Below are 22,376 nucleotides of genomic sequence, written 5' to 3' on the forward strand. Positions count from 1 at the left end.
GTCTCAGCTTCCCCCATCTGTCCAATCCTATGGATAATAATCCTTCACCTCGGAGGGTGATTGCGAGAGGTTAATGAATTAACATTCGTAAAAGCTTTAGATAAAGGGCTAAGGATTATTACTGTTGTTATGCATGGAAACAGCTCCTAACGAGCATTTCCCATCTCCTCCCTCCTTCGAGCCTGGGGGATCATCTGACACAGATCCTGCCGCACGGGAACTCCCCCAGAGATGGAATTACAGGGAGAGTAACGGAGAGGGCTGCCGGCTGCCAGAGACGCTAATCAGGGGAAGACAAATTGGGGGCATTCCATCAACCAGCAACCCACGTCCAGCTGTGGGGCCGAGAGCCTCTCCACTCAGTCTCTAACCAACAGCGACAGGTCCATCCCACTGCCATCAAAGTTCAGCAGAAAACGGGCTGCTGATTTCTGACCAGGGCAAGCCAGCCCCTCCTCTTGCCCTTTCAAGGCTGTCAACTGGCCTGAGACAGTCGTGCAAGATGCATTTGCTTTAAGGAAAGCTTAATCCCAAAAGGAAACCTCTGTGCTGCTGGCTTGGGGCAAGATTCAGAAACAACCCAGACAGACGCTGCCTTCATAGGCAGAGGAAAAGGCTAGCTGGGATCTGATTTTGGTGTCTTAAATCTTGTGCAAAATGTTTTCCAGGCTGGGGGTGGGAACTGATTCAAAGCAGGAGTCTTAACATTATACATCTCTCCCTTACACACAAGCATAACCTCAAGAGAGAAAAACCCTCCCTAACTCGCCTGCTATAAATACACCAAACCACTTAAAATGGCTACGTTAAAAGAGAGCTGGTAATTTGATAGTGGTCTCCACTTAATTAGATTAGGCTCTTCTTGAACTCAAGAGCTGCAAGCAGCTGATCCTCCTTTCTTTTTCAGTATCATCCTGCCAGCTGCCACGCTGACATGACCACTGAGCCTCCCTCCGTGCTTGGTCCTCCTGGGATGCTGACAGAGAAACCCTGGGGGACCAAGAGCTGTTGTCAGGCAGCGACCCAGCAGAGCATTTAAATATGTGCCCCTAACCCCACGCCGAAGTGCCCACTTGATGGAGCAGGGGCAAAGTGTTCCCTCAGTCAGGGTGAAGCTTCAGGGCCTGCCCTGCAGCCAGGGTCCAGGGGATGCAGCTGGGACAAGCTTTCTGCTGAGACAACAGCTCTCATTCACTGGTCAAGCAATGCTCTTCCTGGCTTTCCTGGCCATGTTCACATGCCTTTTGCCTTCACTTTCCAAAACCTGTGTACATATGGCAAGAAAAATGTGAACTGGAGTATAGCAATGAGTACGAAGGTCACGAGGAGAGAGAGACCGACCAATTTTTGGCCAAGGTGACTGGCTGAGGACCGTTACAGAACCTCATGTGAGTGCACATTTCCATGAGATCCCATACTAATGAAGAGGGAATGGATGGGTTAAGGGCAAATCACGTCCTCACTGATCTTTGGAGATGAAATCATGGTGCTCACCCATGCTCTGGGCAGCTGGATCACCAACCCTGCCACGGACCACGGCTGTGCCACATGGTGCGGAGCTCCAGATCCCAGAGCAGAGTGGTTGCACCCCTACAGTGCCCTGCCTGGGCTGCATAGCACTGCGGAAAATAAACAGTGCTGTGCACAGCTCGGTGACAAAGTTTTTCAGCCACATCTGGGGTAAAAATCAGCCTCTGTATGCTGCAATGTGTGGGAATTTGCACCTGAGCTAGGCAAATAGCAAACAGCACGGTTAGCTTCCCCTGCAGTGAGAGATCAGAGGACAGCACTACCTTGGTCTTCTCCTCAGCAGCCTAGAGCAGATGTTAATAAACCATACACATAGCCAGAAGCTTTTTTTAAAAAATATCTTGTTTTCCTGATTTCTCACTTGGAGGGAAATAAGTGACCTATTTGTAAGTTACTGGGGCTAGCTGGCAGAGTCTGTAATCTGAACGTGATTGACAAGAAGACAGAAAGTCACCTGGAAGGGAGAGGTGAAGTGGTTCTGGTCTCAGGGCAGGGGATGGACTTGGTCAATTCTGGAGGACCTTGTCCAGCCTCCCAAGCAATGCAGCCAGCCAGTCAGTCCCTTTTCCATGAGTCCAGGTGCTGGTACCCCTGGAGTCTGATCCAGTTCTCACTCAAATCCAGGCTAATTGTGGCACTGCTCTTAAACTGCTGGATTGGACTGACACCCTTCCTACCCAGGTCCTTCAATCTCTGCTCAATTTTATTCTGTCCCTAGCAGGGCTGTATTATGCACAAGTTTCCCCCTCCACAAAACACCCCCAGATTTGGAGAATTAAAATTCACTCTCCATCAACAATGGAGGAAGTTGGCTTTAACGACAGACAATTTGCTATTCAATATATTCTTAATTAATATTAAAATCTATGTCAGGTTGTTTTGTTGTGCGTTGTTTTTTTTTTTAAATCCTCTATCTCTTTGTTATTTATTCGTTTTGATTTTTTATTTTACCTCGTTAATGTAGTGGTGATTTAGATGCAGTTTCCTCTCTCCGCTGCACTTAATGAGTCGTCAGCTTTATTCACTCTCACCCGCGTCCTCATGGGAGCATGCTTTGATTTTCTAGTGGGTGCATGAAAACACAGATTAAAGCAATTAGACAGAAATAATCTTAGGGAAAGGGGAGAGAGATCCAGAGCGCCTAATTATACCATTTTAATCAAGATACAATTATGCAGAGACTTTTATAGATTATAAATTAACCAAACTCCAAAGGCAGAAAAAATATCATTTTAAATATGGTTCATTATGCTTGTTGTTTCTGCCTTGTGATCTCTCCCAGACTGGACTTCAGGGTTCATTTAGAAAAAGTTCTGAATGGCTCTTTGCAGAAATGGAGGAGAAACAGACTCGGGAGACCCTGCTTGCTAGGACCGGGGTCTGGAAATGGCCTCTGGGAGAAGGGAGGGACCTACAGCCGTATTTCTCACTCTCTGATCTCCCCAGTCCTTTCCCAAGGAACCAAGTAAGCGTACCTGCCGGTAGGCCAGGCTTGGCTGAAGACCCACAGCTGCCTGCATGGGTCAGAAAAGGAAAGACCCAGTTCAGAGATCTGGGTTTTCTTTGCCCTAACAAACAGGCTATGCCGAGCTGCCAGCGAAGGACTGTGGGTACTGTAGTCTAAGAAGCAATTTTCCAAGCTACAAACATTCCAATTAGAAACACAGTGAGTGGGCAAACAAAAACCATCAGGCTGGATGTGTTTTCTTCTGAACCCTGGAGGAACTTAAGCCAGCTGCTCCAGATTTATAGCTGCTCCAGATTTATTGCAGCAAAACCGCAAGGTGCTCAGGCTCTCAGAGCACGTAGGAAGGTGCTCTGCTCCTGCCATCTCTGCAGAGGAGCCAGGGAGATACCCCCTTCCCAAGAACTCCAGGGAATCCTGGGTTCCCACGTAGCTGTCATACTATTTTATGATGGGGAAGGTATCCAGAGCTCGGGCAGAAATAGGCAGGCCAGTCCAGGCCCCTCTGATTTTGTGGCTGCGATGTCTGAGAGGCATCGCGCTGCTCGCTTTTGCTGCGAGCGCAGCACTAGCGATCCCTCCTGCACCGGCGCGTGGCACTCCTTGAGCTGCTCGCGGAGAGCTTCCAGGTGTTAAGGAGACACGAGAGAGCTCATCGCAGCCGTCCTCGGCATCCTGCGTGGTTTGCCAGCAAGTCTCCTGAAAGGTTTTTCTGCACTGTGGGCTGCGCAAAACTCTTTTCCAGAAGAGTCTGCTGCCAGGCATCTCTCACAGGGATGTCTCAACCCATCAGGGCTTCACCACGACCCCTCTCCGTTGCCACGGCCGCCCCACGCCACGAACGGCACTGCCAAAACGGCTGCAGTCCTCTCTCTCTGTTAAGGGTAATCCTCTCATCTGCCAAGGGACCGACCTCGACCGTCTTCCACCTGCAAGTCAGTCCTGGTGACAACCGTGCAGGCTGTCTGCAAGGTGGCGATGGCTGGGATATGGCCAGAGCTCGTCTATCTGAGTGACGGGGACACCACCGGGGTAGGTAGGAAGGGGACTGACGGGTCCTGCTGTTGAGCCTGAGGCTCAGCAGACCTTCCAAGGAGTGAAAGGCAGTGCCTGCCTTCAGCTGCCCTGTGCCGGAGCCGTGCTGCATCCATTGCCTCAGAGGGGAAAACCCTGGGCTGTAGGCACTCTATCCACCATCCGTATCCGAGCCGTGGCACTGCTGTGAGCTGACGGAGGCAGACGTGGGTAGCAGGGAGATTCCTGGCACATCTCTGCCTTGCAACCTCTTTGCCCATTTTTTTCTCCTTCCTCTTCCTGCAGCGAAGAAAGCAGGGCTGCAGGCTGCTGCCCTTGATCCCCGTTGCCTCCTACACCCAGGGCAAAGCGGAGAAGGGCTGTAGGACTTTGGGGGTGGCCCCGTTCCCCATCCGAGGACTCTGTCCGGAGGGTGAGCGGTGGTATCGGAGTGCCCTCTGCTGGCCCCATTTCTGGACTATTTGGACTGTCCAAGCTTTGCACACCCCCCAGTACCCCCTGGAAAACTGGGTCTCGGTTTGTCCCTGCCAGATCCTGACACCAACCTGCCATGGTGGGCACTGCTCCAGCAGCAATACGACCCAACCTACGAGCAGCACAAAGTCCTGTCAGTGCTGGATCACAGCCCCAGAGGAGCCAGCGTGATGGGGAAACGGGGACAGAAACGATTGTAAAGTCAGCGTTCGGCTCTGCGCATGGGGTGGGTGGGAGAGCGCGGGCATCGCTCTCAGGCTGAGCCAGTGTTACTGTGGAGATGTGGCGGGGACTCCCAGGGTTTTTTTGGATATATTCCCAATTCTGTGGGAGGAAAAGTCCATCCCCTGCTGCTTTGCTCCAAGAGGCAAGAAAAGCAGAGGTGTGGTGAAAGGAGCCGAGGAGGAGCACACTCTCTCCCTTTAGGCTTGGTGCCCTTCAGAAGGTTCAGCCTGTGATGGGAGAGCGTGGTCTGGCCACTTTGAATGAGTCCCACGGCGCTGGGGCAAAACATCCTCGCCATTCACCTGCTCTGGGTGCCTGGGAGCCTCCATCACACTGGGATGTTCATGCCTTCATTCTTCACCCTAAATTTTCCTCCAGAGCTCCCCTAGATATCTCCCTGTCTTTTGTCTATCCCAATGTGCCACGACGAAACAGGCAGGGAAGGCTGGGATCATTCTGCTCGGACCCAGGACACCCAGGTTCGGATCTACTGGTGGATTCCCAGGTTGTGCTAAGAAATCTCCCAAGACTGTGCACACAGAGTGGGGGTCTGAAGTCCCTGTGGATCTATGCTGATTTACACCAGCAAAAAACCTGACACACTATCTCTGGGCTCAGAACTACAGAGGTGACCTTCCATTGCTCTCAGCAGAGAGGAGAAAGCAAGATTACAATCTGAGGAGTTCAGGTCCCTCTGTGGAGCTGGTCACTTTGTGGTTTGGTATTGAAGTCATTCAAGCAGGGATAACACTGACCTGACAGATAAGATGTGAGCTAATTAGCAGTGCTCTCTTCGAGCTCCTTCCACGCTCAAGTGCTGCAGAAATGCTGAATACCAGGTCTGGTTACTGTTCAGAGTAATTGTTAGTTGGAAAGAGGGAGTGGAAACTGGATTATCCAGGGAGATGGCTTGGGTTTGAGACTGGGCTGCTGTGTGTTGAGGTATTTGGGGGCCTATGAGGGAGAGATGCAGTGAGGGGCTGGACATGCCAGTACCAGGGGGGCTGATGGAGCAGAGAGGAGTCCCAGAAGAGATCTGAGGGAGAGTCCCTGAGGAGAATCTTCCTCCCACATGTCATGGGTAGGCAGCTGAGCCCTGCGAGTACTTCCATCAGGAGCTGCCTTTTGTAAATATCACAAAACAGTGAAGCAGAGGTGAAAAAAAAAAAAAGGAAGAAAAAAAAAAAAAAGCAGGGGAAGGAGGTTTTTTTTAAAAGAGCAAACAAAGGTGTCCTGCAGCCTCGGCAAGTGGAACAGTGCTGTGTCCTGCACTGGAAGAAGAGATTGAAATTGCTTACACATGCATTCCATCAAAAGACTTCAGGATGGGACTAACACATAGTGTAGCCACCCTCACTGGGACTGCCTGTGGTCTTGAAATGCCATGCCTGGCACCTCTCTGCCAGGGAGGGAGCTGCGGGTGGATATCATTCTTCCCTGGCCTTCGTTAGAGTAATGTAAAAAGTAAGCCGATAGTGTCCAAAGTGGAGTAAAAACTTCCCTTTCCTTTCCTTCAGCTTTCATTAAGCATTGCTGAAACCACTGCCCTCTGTCCCCCTCTGACAGTCATTTAAATATTGAGCCACAGACAACACGGAGCCAGCCCCTGCTCCTATTAACCCAAAGTGCTGGAAGAATCACAGGCCAGAAAAACTTTGTCTGGTAAAAATGTAAATGTTACTTTACAAAGGACAACTCCAGCTTGACAGAAAATCCATTGCCTCTTCCAAACAGTTTGTGAGCTCTTCTGGATGCCATGCTGTGGCTTGCTGAGCAAGCAAGGTGGAACACAACTGCTATTTTTCCAGACCCATCTACTCAATCTCCAACTGCTGCAGTCCATTTACCTGTGGATGGGCCTGTCACTGCAACGAGGGCTCCCGGTTTAGAAGGCACCAAAAAAAGTGAAAGGCAGCCAAGACCTCCTCCTTTTTGCCTCACTACTCATATCCAGATGCCTAAGGTGTTGGCATGGATCCCGTTCTCCATGGTCCCCTGGCTAAATCCCAACCAAAGGGGTGTCAGGCTGGGAGTTTCCTGGGCTCCTGTAAATGAAAATTTTCTGCAACTGAAATTGAGATCCCATTATCCCAAACTGGATGACTTTCAAGCAGCACTGAAGCCCTCAGCCTGTTTTCTTGCCTGCTAGGTACCAGCTCCTACCGAACAACTCAATGCACATTACTGGTGTCCTGCAGCAGTGTTGCAGACCTGCTTCAGGCACATCTCAGGGTTTGCAAAGCTCCCAGGGGGAAGCCAGGGATGATTCCTGTGCCACCCAGACTAGACTCTCAGGAGAAGAAGAACAGAGAGAGAGAAATCCGCACTGGATTCCTGGAACAAGCCCTAACTACAACTCTCTGCAAATTTCTTCTTTCCCTCCAGGTCTCTATGGCCTTCTGCCCCATTCCTACGCTGGTTGGCCTGTGTGGGCACAGACCGTGAGGGAAACAAAGACCAGAGTTCTTCTGAGATATGGGCAATGTTTTTTATCAGAGCCCTACAAAATTCACCCATCCATCCATCAGCCAGTGACTCCAACTGTCCCCCAGACTGCTTGTACCTTTAATTCCTTCTCTGTGATTGCTTTCTGCCTCCACCACCCTGAAAGTTCTTCCTCAGATCAGCTGGAAGGCAAGGGGCAGTGTGTGAAGCACTGAAGTCCCCTGCAGAGGATGCCAAGCTCCATCAGCTGTAGCAGGGTCCCAAAAAACAAGCACCTACTAGGTATTTTGCACCTGATCTCAACATGCAGAAATCCAGGGCAGAGAGGGCTCTCTGATAAACTCACAGCACCGTGGAAATGACCACAGAGAAACAACCAGGAGAGGGAGTGAGAAAAAGAGATACAAAAAGGAAAGCAGTAAAATACATACATTTGCGGGCAGTGGAGACACGAAGGCTAATGTGGACATGCAGAGCGGCAGAAAGTGAGCAGATGAAATTATATTCACACAGAGCTGGCTATAGGGAAAGAAAAGGGGAGGGAGGCATATAGAGGGAAGAGCACAGATGCAAGAAAAGAGAGCACAGGGCAGGGAAGAGAAGGGGGAAGTCAGACAGGGAGAAAGGGAGGGATCTGGAGGGATTGCCTGATGTCAAATCTGATAGAAAAGAGGATTTATCTGCAAAAAATAACCCAGATCTAAGCCACAGCTTCAGAGCAGCTGCGTACAGAGCCACAGCACTGTGTATTTGTTCTTAAGCAAGAGCAAAAAAGGGCTGGTCCAGGTTGCAAGCCAAAGCAGGGTTGTGCCATACCAGGAGGCTGCTGCCAGCCTGGACCAAGACGAAGGGAAGGCAAGGCAAGGGAAGGAAAGACAAGGCAAAGCAGAGGAAGACAAGACGAGGCAAGGCAGGGGAAGGCAAAGAAAGGCAAGGCAGGGGAAGGCAAAGAAAGGCAAGGCAGGGGAAGGCAAGGCAAGGCAAGGCAGGGGAAGGCAAGGCAAGGCAGGGGAAGGCAAGGCAAGGTAAGGGAAGGCAAGGCAAGGCAAGGCAGGGGAAGGCAAGGCAAGGCAGGGGCACGGCGGGTCCATCCTGTCCAGGTTTCTGACCCGAGCCTGTCGCCTGCCAGCCCCCAGCCCCACAGCCCCTCTCCCCCTCCTGCCCCCTTGCCGGCACAGAGGGCTGGGGCCATTCCCGGGACTTCTAACAGTTACAAAAGCAGTGTGTTTCCTGGAGTGAGCTGAGCGAGGGAAAAAGAAACACACGGGCAACTAGATGTAAAACGTGTTTTTCCCCTTCCTCTCTCCTGCTAATAATTTCAGCGGCAGGGCTGGACTCTCGAAGGGCAGGACTGGATGACTGGTAGCAAAGTGTGTGCCCATGGCTGGGGAGCTGAATGAACATAAGGTATCTCTGGAGCTGCATTTCTGACCTGTCTGGATAGGTCATTGTAAGGATCAGCCATCCTCTTAGCCTCTCTGTGCAGGACAGACCTCACTCCTCCTCGGGCTGGGCTCTCCGTACTCCTAGCCTGTGTTGCCCTGGATGTGTCTGGGTGCTCTCTGTCCTCATTGCTACTGGAAGAGCAGAGATTGAGATGGGAGCATGGACTCGGCTATCCCAACTGCACCTGATCTCTCCAGATTGTATGACCAGGAACTGGCAGTCACACAAGTGCTGTGTGTGTTGGGCCACATTCACCACCAAGGAGCTTTTGGTGAGGACGTTTCTCTCCATGGCATTGAGGCTTACAAAAGGCTTAATCTGAAAAGTGGTCTTAAAACCATGGTCCACCCACAGGGCGGACAGGTGCTCTGTCTCCACAGCAGCTCAAGCCCCTACTGTGGACTGCCAGGTCATTTTGCAAGATAAAAGGGCTGGAAGGGAGCTGGCTTCCTCTGCCCTCAGCTCTAGTATGTGTCTCTGCCTTTTTCCAAACACATCCTGGCCTCACCAGGCCATTTTTGTTCCAGAGAATTGCAAATCAGCTGCCCCACAGAGGAGAATGCAGTGCCCAAGAACCTGACAGAGTTGCTCCATGGGCATCTACAAATTGTTGTTGGCACAGAGTTGCAGAACAAACCTGTCTTTCCGAGATCAACCTTGTACCAGTGCTTTATTACCAGCAACCTGGTTTTCCAATTTGACAGCAATAGTCTCGACTGGAACAACATGTTTTAAAAGTCGGTTGGAAAAACATCTGACAGAAGGGGTGTAAAGTGGCTGGCCTGCTGCAGGACCAGATAACCTCCCAATAGCTCAGTAACACCACCTCCTTAACTCTGTGATTCTAATATGTGACCAAGTCAGAGTGCAAACTCTCCGATCACGCAGACCCTTGTGTTACCAGACTAATAACAACATAACCATTTCTTTCCAACACTGAAGTCTTGCTCACACTTAACACGTAGCAGGAACCCATAGTGATTCCTGCCATGACCATACAACAGCAAGAACAACTTCATAATCACCATTCCCAGGTCACCATGGAAGGCAAAATGCCCTTCAGGGGTGCAGATGTGGGGCATCATCTGGGTCCCAAGTCTCCCGTCAACAGCGCAAATCAGAGAACCTTTAATCAACTGGGCCAACATTTCATGGGGATGTGCTGCCTGCCAGCAAGCCAGCCCCATCTTTTGGGATGACTGAACGCAGGAAAAATGCACCAGGAAGAGTCAGACCAGCATAGTCCCAGGCCAGCCGGGATGAACTACCTGCCTTACGGCATCTCCCCCAGTTCTGCTCTCCTTGGCTGTGCTGTGCCCCGCAGCTGGCTGGCTGAGTAGCCGTCCCTCTCCTGTGGGCCAGTGCCACGTGTCTAAGTTGGAACATTATTCTCCAGTTCTAGGAAATTGGATTAAGGGTCAGAGAATACTGACTGTTATTTAACTTTGATTAAAACCAGCCCTCCTCCCCCCCGCGCCCCCCCCCCCCCGGGCCGGAGAGGCCAGTGTTGCTGTTATTTACTCTGCTGCCAAACCTGGAGTTCAATCCCTGCCCTGCGGCACTCAATAAAAGCCAACGCGGAGGGGGGGGGTGTACAGCAGGCAAGCAGGCATGGCTGTGTGGGTGGAAGGGGAGTGATTATCCAGGCCAGTAAGTCCAGTTTGTTTCTTTTGCGGCCAGGCTCTGGCTCAGCAAGGAGAGGGGTGCTGGAGGTGCCTGCCCTTGTGGCTCACAGCACTGATAAGGATCCAGCCAGGGTGATCCCAAGCAAGCCCTGTTTGCCCCCATGCCTGTCTCTGGTCCTCTCCCCTCGCCACAGCCCTGCTTTCACACAGATCTCCTTTTTCTTTACCTCCTCTCTCTCTCTCCCCTCAGTCTCCATCTTCACCCTCCTCTCCCCACTGCATGACCTCCCTGTCTCCCCTTTCTGCCTTTTCCTCTCTTTCACTCCCCCTCCTTCCCACCCTCTCCCCCACCTCCGTTTCTCATTCCCCTCATTCCTCTCCTTCCCTCTCCCCCCCACCCTCCAAGCCGCTATTCCAGGACAATAGACCAGATGGCAAGCTGTTTGTTTTATATGTCCCTTTGGAAAATCAGCTCAGCTGTTGATTCTGAGACTTTTGCTAAAAACAGACACCGTCCAACACTAGCTGAATGCTGGGGGAAAGGGAGGGGGGTATGGAGGGGGCTTGCTTTCCCTACCAGCTGCACCGAGACATCGTCTGTCTGCACCCCACGCCGTGCCTTTGGGAAACAGCCTGTCAAAGAGCCTGGAGAGGAGCGTTCTCCCCTGCACACTAGAAGAAACACCATCACAAGCAGAGACAGCTTGGCCAGCTTCTGCAGTCAGCCTCGCTCCAGCCAAACTAAAGGTAATGTGGGAAAGGCAGGGCAGTGAGGAGAGGGCAGAGTCTTTTCAGCACGGCCATCCTGCTCATTGCCCCAGTCTGCGGCTTCTCTGAGTGCTCCTGAAAGCCGAGTTTATGTGCGGTCCCCCCAGGCAGAAGACACAGCACAGAGCAGAGGTTGAGGTTCTTTTCCAAGCCCCACATCTCCTTCTATGCTACTGGGGTAGCCGCGAGTGGGAAGCCACAGGCCAGCGTTGAGTGTGTGGGTAGGGGAAGACAGCCCTTGCCTTTTTCTTTCCAGCTTTCCCCTTTTTGTTGAACCCCTAAGCCCCAAGGCACCGGTCCTCAGGCCAGCATTCATCAGTTGCCAACACAGCCATGAAGAGGATGTAGGTTTTGTTCTGGTTCTTTCTCTTATCCAAACCACTTACTTCATCCCTCACCTCTCCCTTCCCATGTGCTTATATCAGCCATCCTTCAGATCTGCTGCTTCATGGTATTCCTGGGTGGAGAGGAATCTTTGTTCCTGACCTCTGCCCCTCCCTGTCCCAAAGACCATCTTGTTCCCCCTGCATAGATGTGACGAACTGTCTCATCGATCCTGTAAGCCCTCCCCTCCTTCCCCAGCCTGTGTCCGCTTGTAAGTCCTTCAAGGTGGGCACCGTTTTTCTCTCCGTCCAGCACCAAGAACAAGCTGGCCTTGGCTCACAACTGCGCCTGCTGGATTCTCTGCCAGTGCAAATGCTGGATATTTCATGGCATAGCCTTTACCTGATACACCCTGGCCAAAGGCACCAGCTGCAGATTCTCTCTGTGCCTCACTTCTGGGGGTGGGATGGGGAAAGCGGCGCTTCAGAAAAGCAGCATCTCTCCCCGTCCAGTTGCCCTGTTTAGTTGCACTTCTTTTTCCTACGTTGCTAAAATCAACACTGTCTTCTTCTCAAGCAGTGGCAGAAGGGTCAGGGCCAGCAAATCCATGTACAAAGCACTCAGTTTAATTTGTTCTCGAAGTTTGCTATGAACCAGATGCAGCTCCCAGCAAAACCAAGGGAGGCTTGACTGCGGCACAGTCAGATGTAACATCTGAAGAGGCTCCTTAGCCTAGCAAAATCCTGGAAGGCAATTTAAACATGAGAGAGAGATAGGCAAGGAGCCCATTCTCTGGGTCTGTAATTAATCACATACTGTTCAAACAGGGAGAGAGTTGAGTTCCCAGCTTTCTTGGAGTCCGAGCTGGATCAAACAGGGAGTGACAAAAATCTCAGGCTATCAAGGAACAGCCCGAAAGAGGCAAAGCCAACTAAGCAACAGCAGCTCAGCCCTGAACTCCTTTAACCTCCCAGGTAATTGGGCAGAAAGTCTAGAGGAAAAATTCCTGCATCAGCTGGTGAGAACAGACACACTTATTTCTATATTTGTGATGCTGCTCTTCTTCCTGGCCATGCTAATGTCTATGGTAACACTCGCATCCTCTTCAGTGGAGCCATACACCAAGCAGTATTTGGGACAGAAGAAAGTCCCAGTTAGTATGAGATCCCACCTCTGACACCAGCTGCTGGAAGGTGCCTTGAGGAAGACCATAAGGATGGTCCATGCCTCTCTGTGCCCATGCAGTTACCAAATGGAGCAGTCACCCACCCTCCTTTACCTTTGCATCCACCCCAGAAGTGGGCTCAGGTGTGTAGAGCTCTGGTGGCCTGTGGGGCAAAAGGGCAAATGAACTGTCTTGTAGAGTTGGTCAGGGATTGAAGAAAAAAGAAATTAAATAAATTAATGAAAAGAGCTGCTGATCCCACCCTGGGCTGTCTGAAGAACCTGCATTGTAAGCAAAGGCAGAGGAAGTATCAAAATAAAGAGGCCAAATCTGCTGTAAGGACTTGAGTACGACTGTCAGACAAAAAGACATTGACTTATCTGGAGTGTTATTTAAAAAAAAAAAAAAAAAAAAGAAGAGGCGGTTCGGGGCCAGCCACCTCTGCCAAGGTGAACTCTGACTCACAGGCTGGCATCCTCTGTGGCACTGGTGGGCTACAACTGTCCTGATCGCAAAAAACATCCAGAGCCGCTGGTCCAGGCAACATCCCCTTTCCCACTGTAGCTGGGCAGCTCCCAAACAGCACTTTCAATGCACAGCTGAAATTCCCATGCTCTCCTCCAAGGCCTTGCTTGGTGGTTTCTTTCCTTCCAATCTCATTTCTTCCTCTTCCTATTTCTCACCTTTTGGCTTCTGTCTAATAAACTGCTCATCTTTTGAAGGCTGCATCTTTAGCAAGAGGCCTGGGGAGAGAGCTGAAGGCTGCGATCTGGGGAAGAGTTGGGTAAATCCCACAGTGGCTTAAAAATCTGGTTTTCTTCAGCAGCAGAGCTGTTAAGAGGAGTTGGCACCAGAGACAGAAACATTGTCTAGTGTTGCTATTCTTCCCTCTCCCCTTCAAGTCTTTAGCAACAACTGCAGTTTCCCACCTATTTCAACTAAATTCTCTTTTCCCCTAAAGAAATTATAGTCATTAGCATTTTTTTTGCACTGTCAAATAGGGGTTTCCTTATAAAAATTCTTCACAGCTAAGGGGAAAGTAAAGAAAGGATATTGTTAACATGAAAGCCTCACTTAATACTTTACCTTTCAAATACTGTAACTGCTTTTTTTCCCCTCCTTCTCCTCTTTCTGAATCTTCAGTATACAGCTTAAACATCATTAATAGCTTTGGTTGCTATGGTGTTGGGCAGGCAGAGGTCTCTGTACTTGAAAACTTGAACCACACTTAATGTTGTACAACAGCGGGGTCATGCCAACACCTTTGACCCCATTTTTCCCAGTAAAATATAAAGACCACATCTCCATCCTTTTTAGTTCTTGGGAGAGATTTTTTTTTGCTTTGGAGAGAAAAGGGAGCATGAGATAGAGAAAGGGAGAGAGAGATATAAAAAAAGAAAAAGAGAAAGGGAAAAAATATTTAATAGACCCAGTGGAACCTTTCCAAAAACTTTAACTGTTACATCAGAAAATCATGAAAGAGAATAAAAAAAGACAGTCCCCTGAAAAGTTTCACGTGAGGTTGTTTCTCATTTTCCCAAGCAGCCAAATATTTTAATATACTAGGAAAATGAGACTGTAAAACCACAACATCTGACAGCAAGCCCCAGAGGCAGGAACCATTCCTGAAACTAATTTTAACTCAGGTTTTAACGTTGATCAGATTTCATGTGGTGAATGTCCCCTTAAGCTGTCTCTCTGTTCTTAGAGAAAACCTGGTTTCTTTTGTCGACTCTGAGAAGCTATTTTCTTTCCAGCGCATTGTCGTCACAGGCATAACAGGACATTTCTGTCATTCGTTTCTCTACAGCCCAAGAGATGCCCTGCCCCAGACATCTCCTCATCTGTTCTCGGTTTCCTTATGAGACAAGACGTTTTCCACAGAAGTGGCACTTAACCACTCCAGCAACGAAGCCCAGTCTTAAACCAGTCCCCATGCAGCCACTCAAGGACTCAACCCATTAACATCTGATCTTCAGCCATGCAAAAGTCACCAGGTCAATTCAGACCAGCTGAGGCCAGGATCCAAAGCAGGCTTCCAGTTTCTCTGCTTTGCTTTTCCCCAGGGAAGTGAAGCTGCTGAACCACTTTCTTCTTCTCTGGGCACATGAATCGCATTTTGCTTTGGCTGTCACCAGGACATCTACAGATAGGACTGGCTTTTTAACTCAAAGTCTCGATTAACAACAGCTGAAAGCTTCAATGGGGAAAAAAAGAAGATATCTGGGTAGTGTAGATTTCCCTTGAAGACTCTCATTTCTTCTCACGGTGGCATTTTTCATCTTCTGGTTGAATTCAAACCAAACCGTTTGCCCTGTGGGGCAGGACTTCTTTATGCTGCATCTGTCTCCCAATAGTCGGGCGTCTCTGTTTTGAGCCGCGTGGTTCCTAGGTGCACGGAGCTGAGAGCGCCAAGTGCTTTGCATGACTCAAGGAATGGTCATTGGCATCAGCTGGCCAGTTCAAAGGCATGTTGTGCAAGAGAAGAAAGCAAGGCTCTCTGCTGCTTCACAAAGCTGGTTAAATGCCAGTAAGAACCACCGGGCTGGAAAACAGATCTACAGGCTCCTGCTTTCTGCTTCTCCAGAAACTAAAGTGCTCATTCATTTCTAGATCCTCCTTTGCAGAGGTGAAAGGTCTTTCTGATGCCTTTCCTTTAAACCTCGTATGTGCTGTGTAGGAGATGCTGGTGCTTGGGGGGGTGGGAGAAGGCAACAAGGTGGCCAGCTTTCAAAACGATAGAGGCACAATCATAGTTGCCCTTGGCTCTTCCAGCCCACCAGCAGCAGGCTTAGTCACATCAGCAGCATCAAAGCTGAGACGCTCTTCAGAGAAAGGGCATTTGTCCTTTCATCTGGAGATTACAGGAATCTTTCACAGAGCCCAGCAGTGAGTTTTGAAATGCTTTTGAAAGAGAAATACCTGTTTGTGGCACCACCTGCCATTTAAAACAGCCTCTTTGCTTTCCAGCTTTCCTTGCAACGCTCTCCCCCAGCCATTTAACCATGGTTAGGTTAAGGACAAAATGGTGCCAAAGTTCATTCCCCAGCAAGCAGAATCACCCAGCTTCTGTGCCAGGCTCTGTCCTGAGCAAAGGACTCTCCACAAATACGCGAGAAAGCTTGTAACCTATTTGGGCCGGCTCCTTCCCCCTGTTGCGCTCAGCAGGGACAGCAGGAAGGCAGAAAGCTGCTCTTAGCATCTGGAGGAAAGAAATGCAGAGATAAAAAGCTCTTTGCCTTGCTGTTTCCATTCCTTCATGACTTAATTTTTTTTGGTCAGGGCACAGAGAAGATTATAAAGCTGTAACCTCTAATCCGCTCCTGAGCGCTCCTTCTCCATCTCTTCCTTTCTCCACTCTTTCAGCCAGTTCTAATCCTTTATGTCTCCTCTCTCACAGGTAGGAGTTGGAGTCTAATCTCAGACGACAGGTTGGTAATTAGAGCAAGAGATTATCCTGACCCCATATCAAGAAGGTAAAAAGAGAGGAATAATGCAGGGCAATCCAAGATCAAGCTTTCAATGTTCAGTGCAGGAACCATCCTCATCTCGGTCTGGCTCCTCCTGGCTCTCCCACCCCACACCCCCTCCTTTGTCCCAGAAGGGGGGGGGGGATTCCCTGATTCTTTGTACTTTCTGCCCACCTCCCCTCTGCTGAGCAAGCACTACGCTTTTCCAGCACTCATTCAGCACAGAAATGGTCACATTTTCCATTTCTATCACCTTGCCTAAGCAGAGATTCAGCCAAGGGTCTGCAGCTGGGAAGAGTGGGTGGTGGGGAAAGCACAGGCAGTTATGGAGGAAGAGGACCTGCTCAGAGAGGCTGGAGCCACGACATGCTATCAGCCATCCTCAACCGGGCACTGGTTACCCATACCCAGGGCCTTTCTACTCCAGATGAATCCATCTCTACCTAGATGCCCAGCAGTCACTACCCAGTCCTTGATCTTCTCAGGGATACTGCTCCCATCCCTTGCCCATATCCCAGCACAGATAGGAAGCCCATCCATGTGCCCAGCCCACGTTATCCATCTTTGGGACAGATCTTGTCTCTTGTCCTGTGTCACTGGTATTCAGCAAGGACCAAAAAAGCCATCACACATCCCCAAGACCACCACAGAAGAGGGGAAATTGGGAGCACCAAGCTGCTTCAGTGTCCCACCCCCTACACACACAAGGTGAAGGGATGTCACCAGGACCCACTGTAGCTGAGGCTCAGGCATCACCAGCCAACAGCCTGCAGGCACCAGGAGGTCTCAGGATAAAGATGGCAGTGGAGTGATCGAAACCTGCTGGGGAAAGAGCGAAAGAAGGTCAGGTGGCAGTTTTTACACCAGCGCACAGCTGGAGAATAGAAGACCTCTCCCTCACGTCCCATCCTACTTCAGGCGCCCGCCCTGCACTACAGAGCTCCAGGACTGGCTGTTCACCTCAAGATGTCTTTTCTCAGCAAAGCTAAGCAGCCAGGCCTCCCTCCGACACCTGAATGCAGCTCTGGCCCATGTAGCCCAAGCCCATGGCTCACCCTGATCGCAAATAGGGAGATTGGCACACACCAACCCCTGCTCCGTGGTTCTGTTGATGCTCTTTTCATCGCCCAGCTGCTTCCCACCCCTGCTATCTCCAGCCAGGAGCTTCCTACCCGTGCTCTGCAAATAACAACTTTAGGTTTGTTCACTCAAAGCAGAGAAGGTAAATCAAAGAACACTTTTGTTTGCAGTCAGCCTGAAGTGAAGCTTTTTCTTTTTTCCCTTCAGTTTTCTCAGCAAAACAAAAAATGAAAAAGCAAGCAGAATTTCCTTTGCTGTGTTTAAAAGAAACATTTCTGTTCCTGTCCCAGAAGTAAAAGGTTAGCTTGTTCAGTCTCAAAATGTGAAATAAACGGCAATACTTTTGGCTCAGGAATTGTCCAAATAAAATGTTTCGATACTGCTTTTCTTCCCACTCATCCAAAAAGGCTTGTAAGCCTTCACAAACAGCTTAATGCTCAGCTTAATGCCCTCACCCAACAAGCCTTGTGACTGCAAGTTCTCTGTCCCTCACTCCAGACCTCCTGCCCCCCATTTGGCTGCCTCCCCCTCCCAGCCTAGTTTCTGGGGGCTCACACCTCAGCAGCACCCAGACCGCTCATGGCCCGTACCTTGAGGGATCCTCTTGGGGCGAGAAGGGACCGCTGAGTTCAATTACATTGAGCTTGTTCTCAAAGACACCGTAGCTGAGGGTGACCTGCAAGGAGGGGCGGTGGGAAAGGAGCAGGGAGGATGACATGAGTTGAGGAGCAAGGAACTTGCTTTGGGTGACAGAAGCTCCCATTCTGGTTCCTCCTCTGCTGGCTTGGCCTCTGCCTTCCACATCTCTCCTGTCTTCCTTCCCATAATGGTCCACTGTGCTGGTCCTTTGCCTCTCCAAGCCCCCTACACCCCTTGTTATCTCTCCACGCAAGGCAGACACGGTGCCATGTCAAAACCCCTTCCCCAATCAATCACCATTTCTGCTTGTCCTTGTGTCACATTCCCCCATGGATGCCCTTAATCCTCCCATTCCCCATACATGTGCTCCCCACCACTGACCCCAGGGGCACCGTGACTGGCATCTGTGCTGCAGGCAACATCTGCTCCTTATTTCAAAGAAGCATTTGTCAGGAAAGCCTCCCCAAAAGAGCAGACAATTGATTCAATCCACGTCAGTGCCAGCAATGGAACAACGTGCCTGTAAGGTCCCCTCCACTTCTCCTCCCTCGTGCTCCATTTCCCCTCCTCACCTGCTGCATGAGCCGAGAGGGAGGGATGAGCTGCAGGTTCTCCAGGTGGGAGTGGAAGAGCGCGTTGGGCAGCAGCTGCCCGCCGACTTTGCACTCAACGATGTAACCCACGGTGCAGTCGTCCGGCAGGCGAATGAGCTCTGAAGTGCTCAGAAAGTTCCTGCCACTGGAAGACAGTCGGGTCGCGTGGGTTAGGAAAAGGGTAGGGGGGATATAGGCATCCACTTGGGTGGGAGGTAAATGGACTTAACTGTAAACCAGAGTAAATCTTGGAACTAGGCAAGGAATCCCCGAGTTCCACCTGCAAAGATTTGGGAATGCGTTTGCTCTTCGACCGCTCCCAGCCATGCTGGCCCACCAATTGTCAGGTGCTGTCCTTGACACGTATCCAGCTCCTCGGTGAGCTGACGCAGAGAGCTGGCAGACTTTGCCAAGTCACTTTTCCACCTGCTTGGTGAGCTGCGCTGAATCCCTGAGGGGTCAGACAAGCCAGTGCAACAGAAACAGTGGGACCACATGGCCAGTACCAAGAGGAAGAAGAAACAGGACAGTCCGGTGCAGCTTGAATAAGCCATCCATGGCTCCACTCTAACGTAACACCGCACGCTTGGCCATCCTTTGATGACAGGCTAAACCCCATTTTAAGGCTCCTGTAGCTAGAAGCAGCCACACAACATGAAGCACTGTCTACTATAACACCCCTCAGCAAGTTCAAATGTTTTGAGCATTTTAACGCAGTAGTAGCAGACTTTACGCCAGGTTAGGCGTTATCTATCCACACCACTTTCATTCTACCCTAGATCATAGATGATCCTCCTGTCTGGGTCTACCATAAAATACATATCATGGGCTTCAGCTAAACGAGCCACATGCTGTGGATCAGATCTGCCTTTCTGGGTATGCACAGATCTTGTTAAGGCTGGCACAGCCATTGCCTTTCAGCATATGTGCCTATAGCCTGCGATATAACCTAGGGCATCATGGAAAACATCATCTTGTTGTAGGCTGGGCTAACATAAGACCCTGGGACCTACTTCTGTTCTCCATGCACCAAGCTGAGGAAATGATAGTGGCCACTGTAATGACTCTGAAGAGGGTTTGGCATGGGGGAATGGGAAATTAACTCAAGAGGGATGTACAGGAGGTTGGAAAGAGATAGATTAAGGGGAGAGGAGATAGGCAGAGAGGGAAAGCACATAGGAAAAGAGTCAGAGGAAGCTGAAAGGGATGGGAAGGAGCATGGGAGAATAACCAAGAGCTGAAAGGAGTTGGGGAGGGGGGAGTTTGTCATCCTTTGACCATGTTTGCTGACGTGCCTGCTCTTGCCTCTTTTTAATCAGATGGCAGACCCACCCACTACATCCTTCCTCCAGTCCCACATGCTTGTAGATGTGGTGCATGTGGCACTCTGCACCCTTGCAAACATCCTTGTAAACACCACATACACAAATCCAGATCTCACACGGCCAGGAATTAATGCGCAGCCGTGTTCCTCGTCCCCAAAGGCTCCCATACTCACCAGCTGCACAGCTCACCTGGCCCACGGCACCATCTTGCTTGCCAGCTTGCGGCTGATGCAGAACCCAGCCCCTCCTGTGGCAAACCAGAAGCGCACAGATTTCTGGAGAGAAACAGCAGAGAAAATCAATGGCAGAGGCTCAAACAATACCATACTCCCTGAGATGGGAATGCTGGAGACCCAGCTTTGATGCCAGGATAAACACAGCCCTATTGTTGCCCCAGATCCCTGCCTGCTGCCCAGAAGAAGAACTTGCCAGCAGTACAGCATGGATTTTGACCTCCTTATATTTGGAGCGGCCAGGTTCCTGCTGGCAGCAGCAGGTGGGCTGCCCAAGGCAGGCTTATGTCCTGGCAGACTGGTACCCAAAGGTGCAGCAGCAACGTGGGGCTCTTCCCCTAGGTAGATTGGATTGAGTCAACACCTACAACCATGTTCAGACAAGACTGGTGAGTTTTCAGCTGTTGCCTGTTGCTCTTGGGACCTGTCTCTCTTTGAGGTACATCTAAAACCAATGAGCCAGAACACTAAAAACAACCCATTGGCCCCCACACCACCACCACGGGCTGTACCGTCTGGTTGTTTGGCAGCATTTCGGAGGCCCGGATGGGTCGGTTCAGGCTGGGTTTCCCCAGGTAAACGTCCCACGTCGCAGAGTAGGAGGACAAGAGCTTCAGGAGAGCCCAAGGGTTCAGGTAGTTGTCGTCATCCAAATGGCAAAACCAGCTGAGGGGAGATGGGGAAAAAAAACCACAAGAGGCTTGGGGTAAGAAGGGTACCTCTTGCTCTCAGGGGTCCCCCCACAGCAGCCTTGCCTCACCTCCGGCCACTGGCCAAGAAGGCATCGAACTCGGCGCCCATCTTGCAGGAGAGGGCCAGGTGGCTGTGCTCGGCAGAGCAGTTGGTGAAGATCGCGTGGTCGCCTGCCAGGAGAGAGAAAGCTGTGGCTCGCAGCCAGCCCACCTCGCATGGTCACGGGGAGGACCTCTGGGCAGGAGGGAAGGGGTTTTGTTCACAGCCAACCACCTCACGGACCCCCAAACACCCATCCGAGCCTGCGGTGAAGTGGGCTCCATCCTGCCCCATACCAGGAGATACAACCTGGAGAAAGCCAAGCATCTTGGCCAAGACTAGGACACCTGCCAACCGCAATTCCACCCTGCCCGCTGCCAGCCAGGGTGCAGGGACTGAAGGGCTCATGGGCTGCTTCCACCCATGGATGCTTTAAGGCAGACAGCACCCTGCCTCCGGTTGCCTGCACGCCCTGGGGTAAGCCAACTAAACCAAATCATCACCGCTGCAGCTTGGGGTCCTCCCATGGGACATGGTGAGAGGTGTCCTTCAAGAGGCAGCGCTGGTGTAGGAGAGCCAGACTTCACGCTGGATACCCTCCCAAGGCTGCAGCAGTTCAGAGGCTGAAGGCAGGGTGAGGTGGTGTTATAGGTCAGGTCATTACCCATTCTACTTTTCAGGGCATCGTCTTCTTCATCGGTGAAGACGTAGGTCTGGGGAAATGAGGAAAGGAGGTTACTTTCAGGGCTGGAGCTGGTGCTGGTCCTGGTCACCCACCCCTTCTTCCCTGCAGCTGGACACGCTCGCCGTGGTCACCCCACTCCATCCTCTGCTGCCATGCTCCCCTCCCAGGCAGCGGTTGGGCAGATGGATGACCGTGTTCCCCCCTCCTGCATGGCACAATCGTCAGAGCTTGTGTGGCTTCATTTCCCACCCCACCACCACCACCTTAGGAACAGACAGCAGGGGACCCATGACACCAAGCGAGGGGGTGAGGGAGCCCTGGCTTAAGTGTCAGTGGTAGAAAAACAAAAGCACCATGGTTGAATGATGCTCGGGTTAAAAGGAGAACATCTGTTTGTGTGTTAAGTGTGCACAGCCCCCTGCCCCTTCCCACCTCCTCCTCCTCCTCTTCCTCCACCCCCAGGCCTCTCTAATCTCCCTTTCTGCCATTATGTGGCACATCTCCCCCCTCTTCAGGGCCAGGCGGGGATCAGGACTAGTGGAGAAAAGCTTTCCTCAGGCAGAAAATGAGCTTTCATGAAATCAAAAAGGAGTCGCGAGCCGTAAACAGTCTCTCCACCAGCTGCCCACAGGCTGGTTAAATGCAGCACCTGGGCAGGGACAAAGGGGACAAGGCAGGCAGACAACAGCTCCAGGAGCTGTCATTGCTCCCAAAGGCTCTGACGAGGAGACGCAAGTCTCTACATCTCCCCACACCCACCCAGCAATTGGGAGATATGCCCCCGTCAGGAGGACATGGCAAGAGAAATATGTTCTGCACCTGAAAAGGCGGCAGTGAAGGACCCTCAGAGACCACCTGGCTCGAGCAGAGACAGCAGGATGGTTTCATGATCTCAGACGTACGTGCTACAGCGGCTTGGCAAACTACCCTCCAACAGCTGAGCTGCAGCAACGGGCCATGCACACATTCCTACCCCACCCCACTGGTAAAGTCTCTTAGTTAAAACCACTTCCAAGGTCATCGCGGGACAAGAAGCAATTAGCTAAGTCTCAGGTAAAGGAGTCGCTCTGGGTCAGGGGACCATATCACAACCTTCAGGCAAGGCAGGGATTGTCGG

At 51.1% G+C, this 22,376-nt stretch overlaps 1 protein-coding gene across 7 annotated transcripts in view; it reads right to left on the reverse strand.

Annotated features, from left to right (window-relative positions):
* Window positions 1-1,112: 1,112 nt before the first annotated feature.
* MFNG (MFNG O-fucosylpeptide 3-beta-N-acetylglucosaminyltransferase) overlaps window positions 1,113-22,376 on the reverse strand; it is a 30,152-nt gene continuing 8,888 nt past the window's right edge. Inside the window, exons 2-10 of one of the 7 annotated variants that reach the window (XR_007508788.1) lie at window positions 21,239-21,287; window positions 20,603-20,705; window positions 20,355-20,508; window positions 19,799-19,884; window positions 18,264-18,429; window positions 17,643-17,728; window positions 16,706-16,794; window positions 2,482-2,592; window positions 1,113-1,264 (exon numbers count right to left, since the gene is read on the reverse strand). Coding sequence is in view for 1 of the 7 variants with exons in the window: in XM_049822604.1 (XP_049678561.1) it covers window positions 16,725-16,794; window positions 17,643-17,728; window positions 18,264-18,429; window positions 19,799-19,884; window positions 20,355-20,508; window positions 20,603-20,705; window positions 21,239-21,287 (714 nt within the window). In the remaining 6 variants the exon portion in view is untranslated. Of the gene's footprint in view, window positions 1,265-2,481; window positions 2,593-8,013; window positions 16,795-17,642; window positions 17,729-18,263; window positions 18,430-19,798; window positions 19,885-20,354; window positions 20,509-20,602; window positions 20,706-21,238; window positions 21,288-22,376 lie in introns of those variants that run through there. The other 6 variants (XR_007508790.1, XR_007508787.1, XR_007508786.1 and 3 more) reach the window with 6 other exon arrangements.

Source organism: Accipiter gentilis, chromosome 18 (genome assembly GCF_929443795.1).
Source record: "Accipiter gentilis chromosome 18, bAccGen1.1, whole genome shotgun sequence".
NCBI lineage: Eukaryota > Metazoa > Chordata > Aves > Accipitriformes > Accipitridae > Astur > Astur gentilis.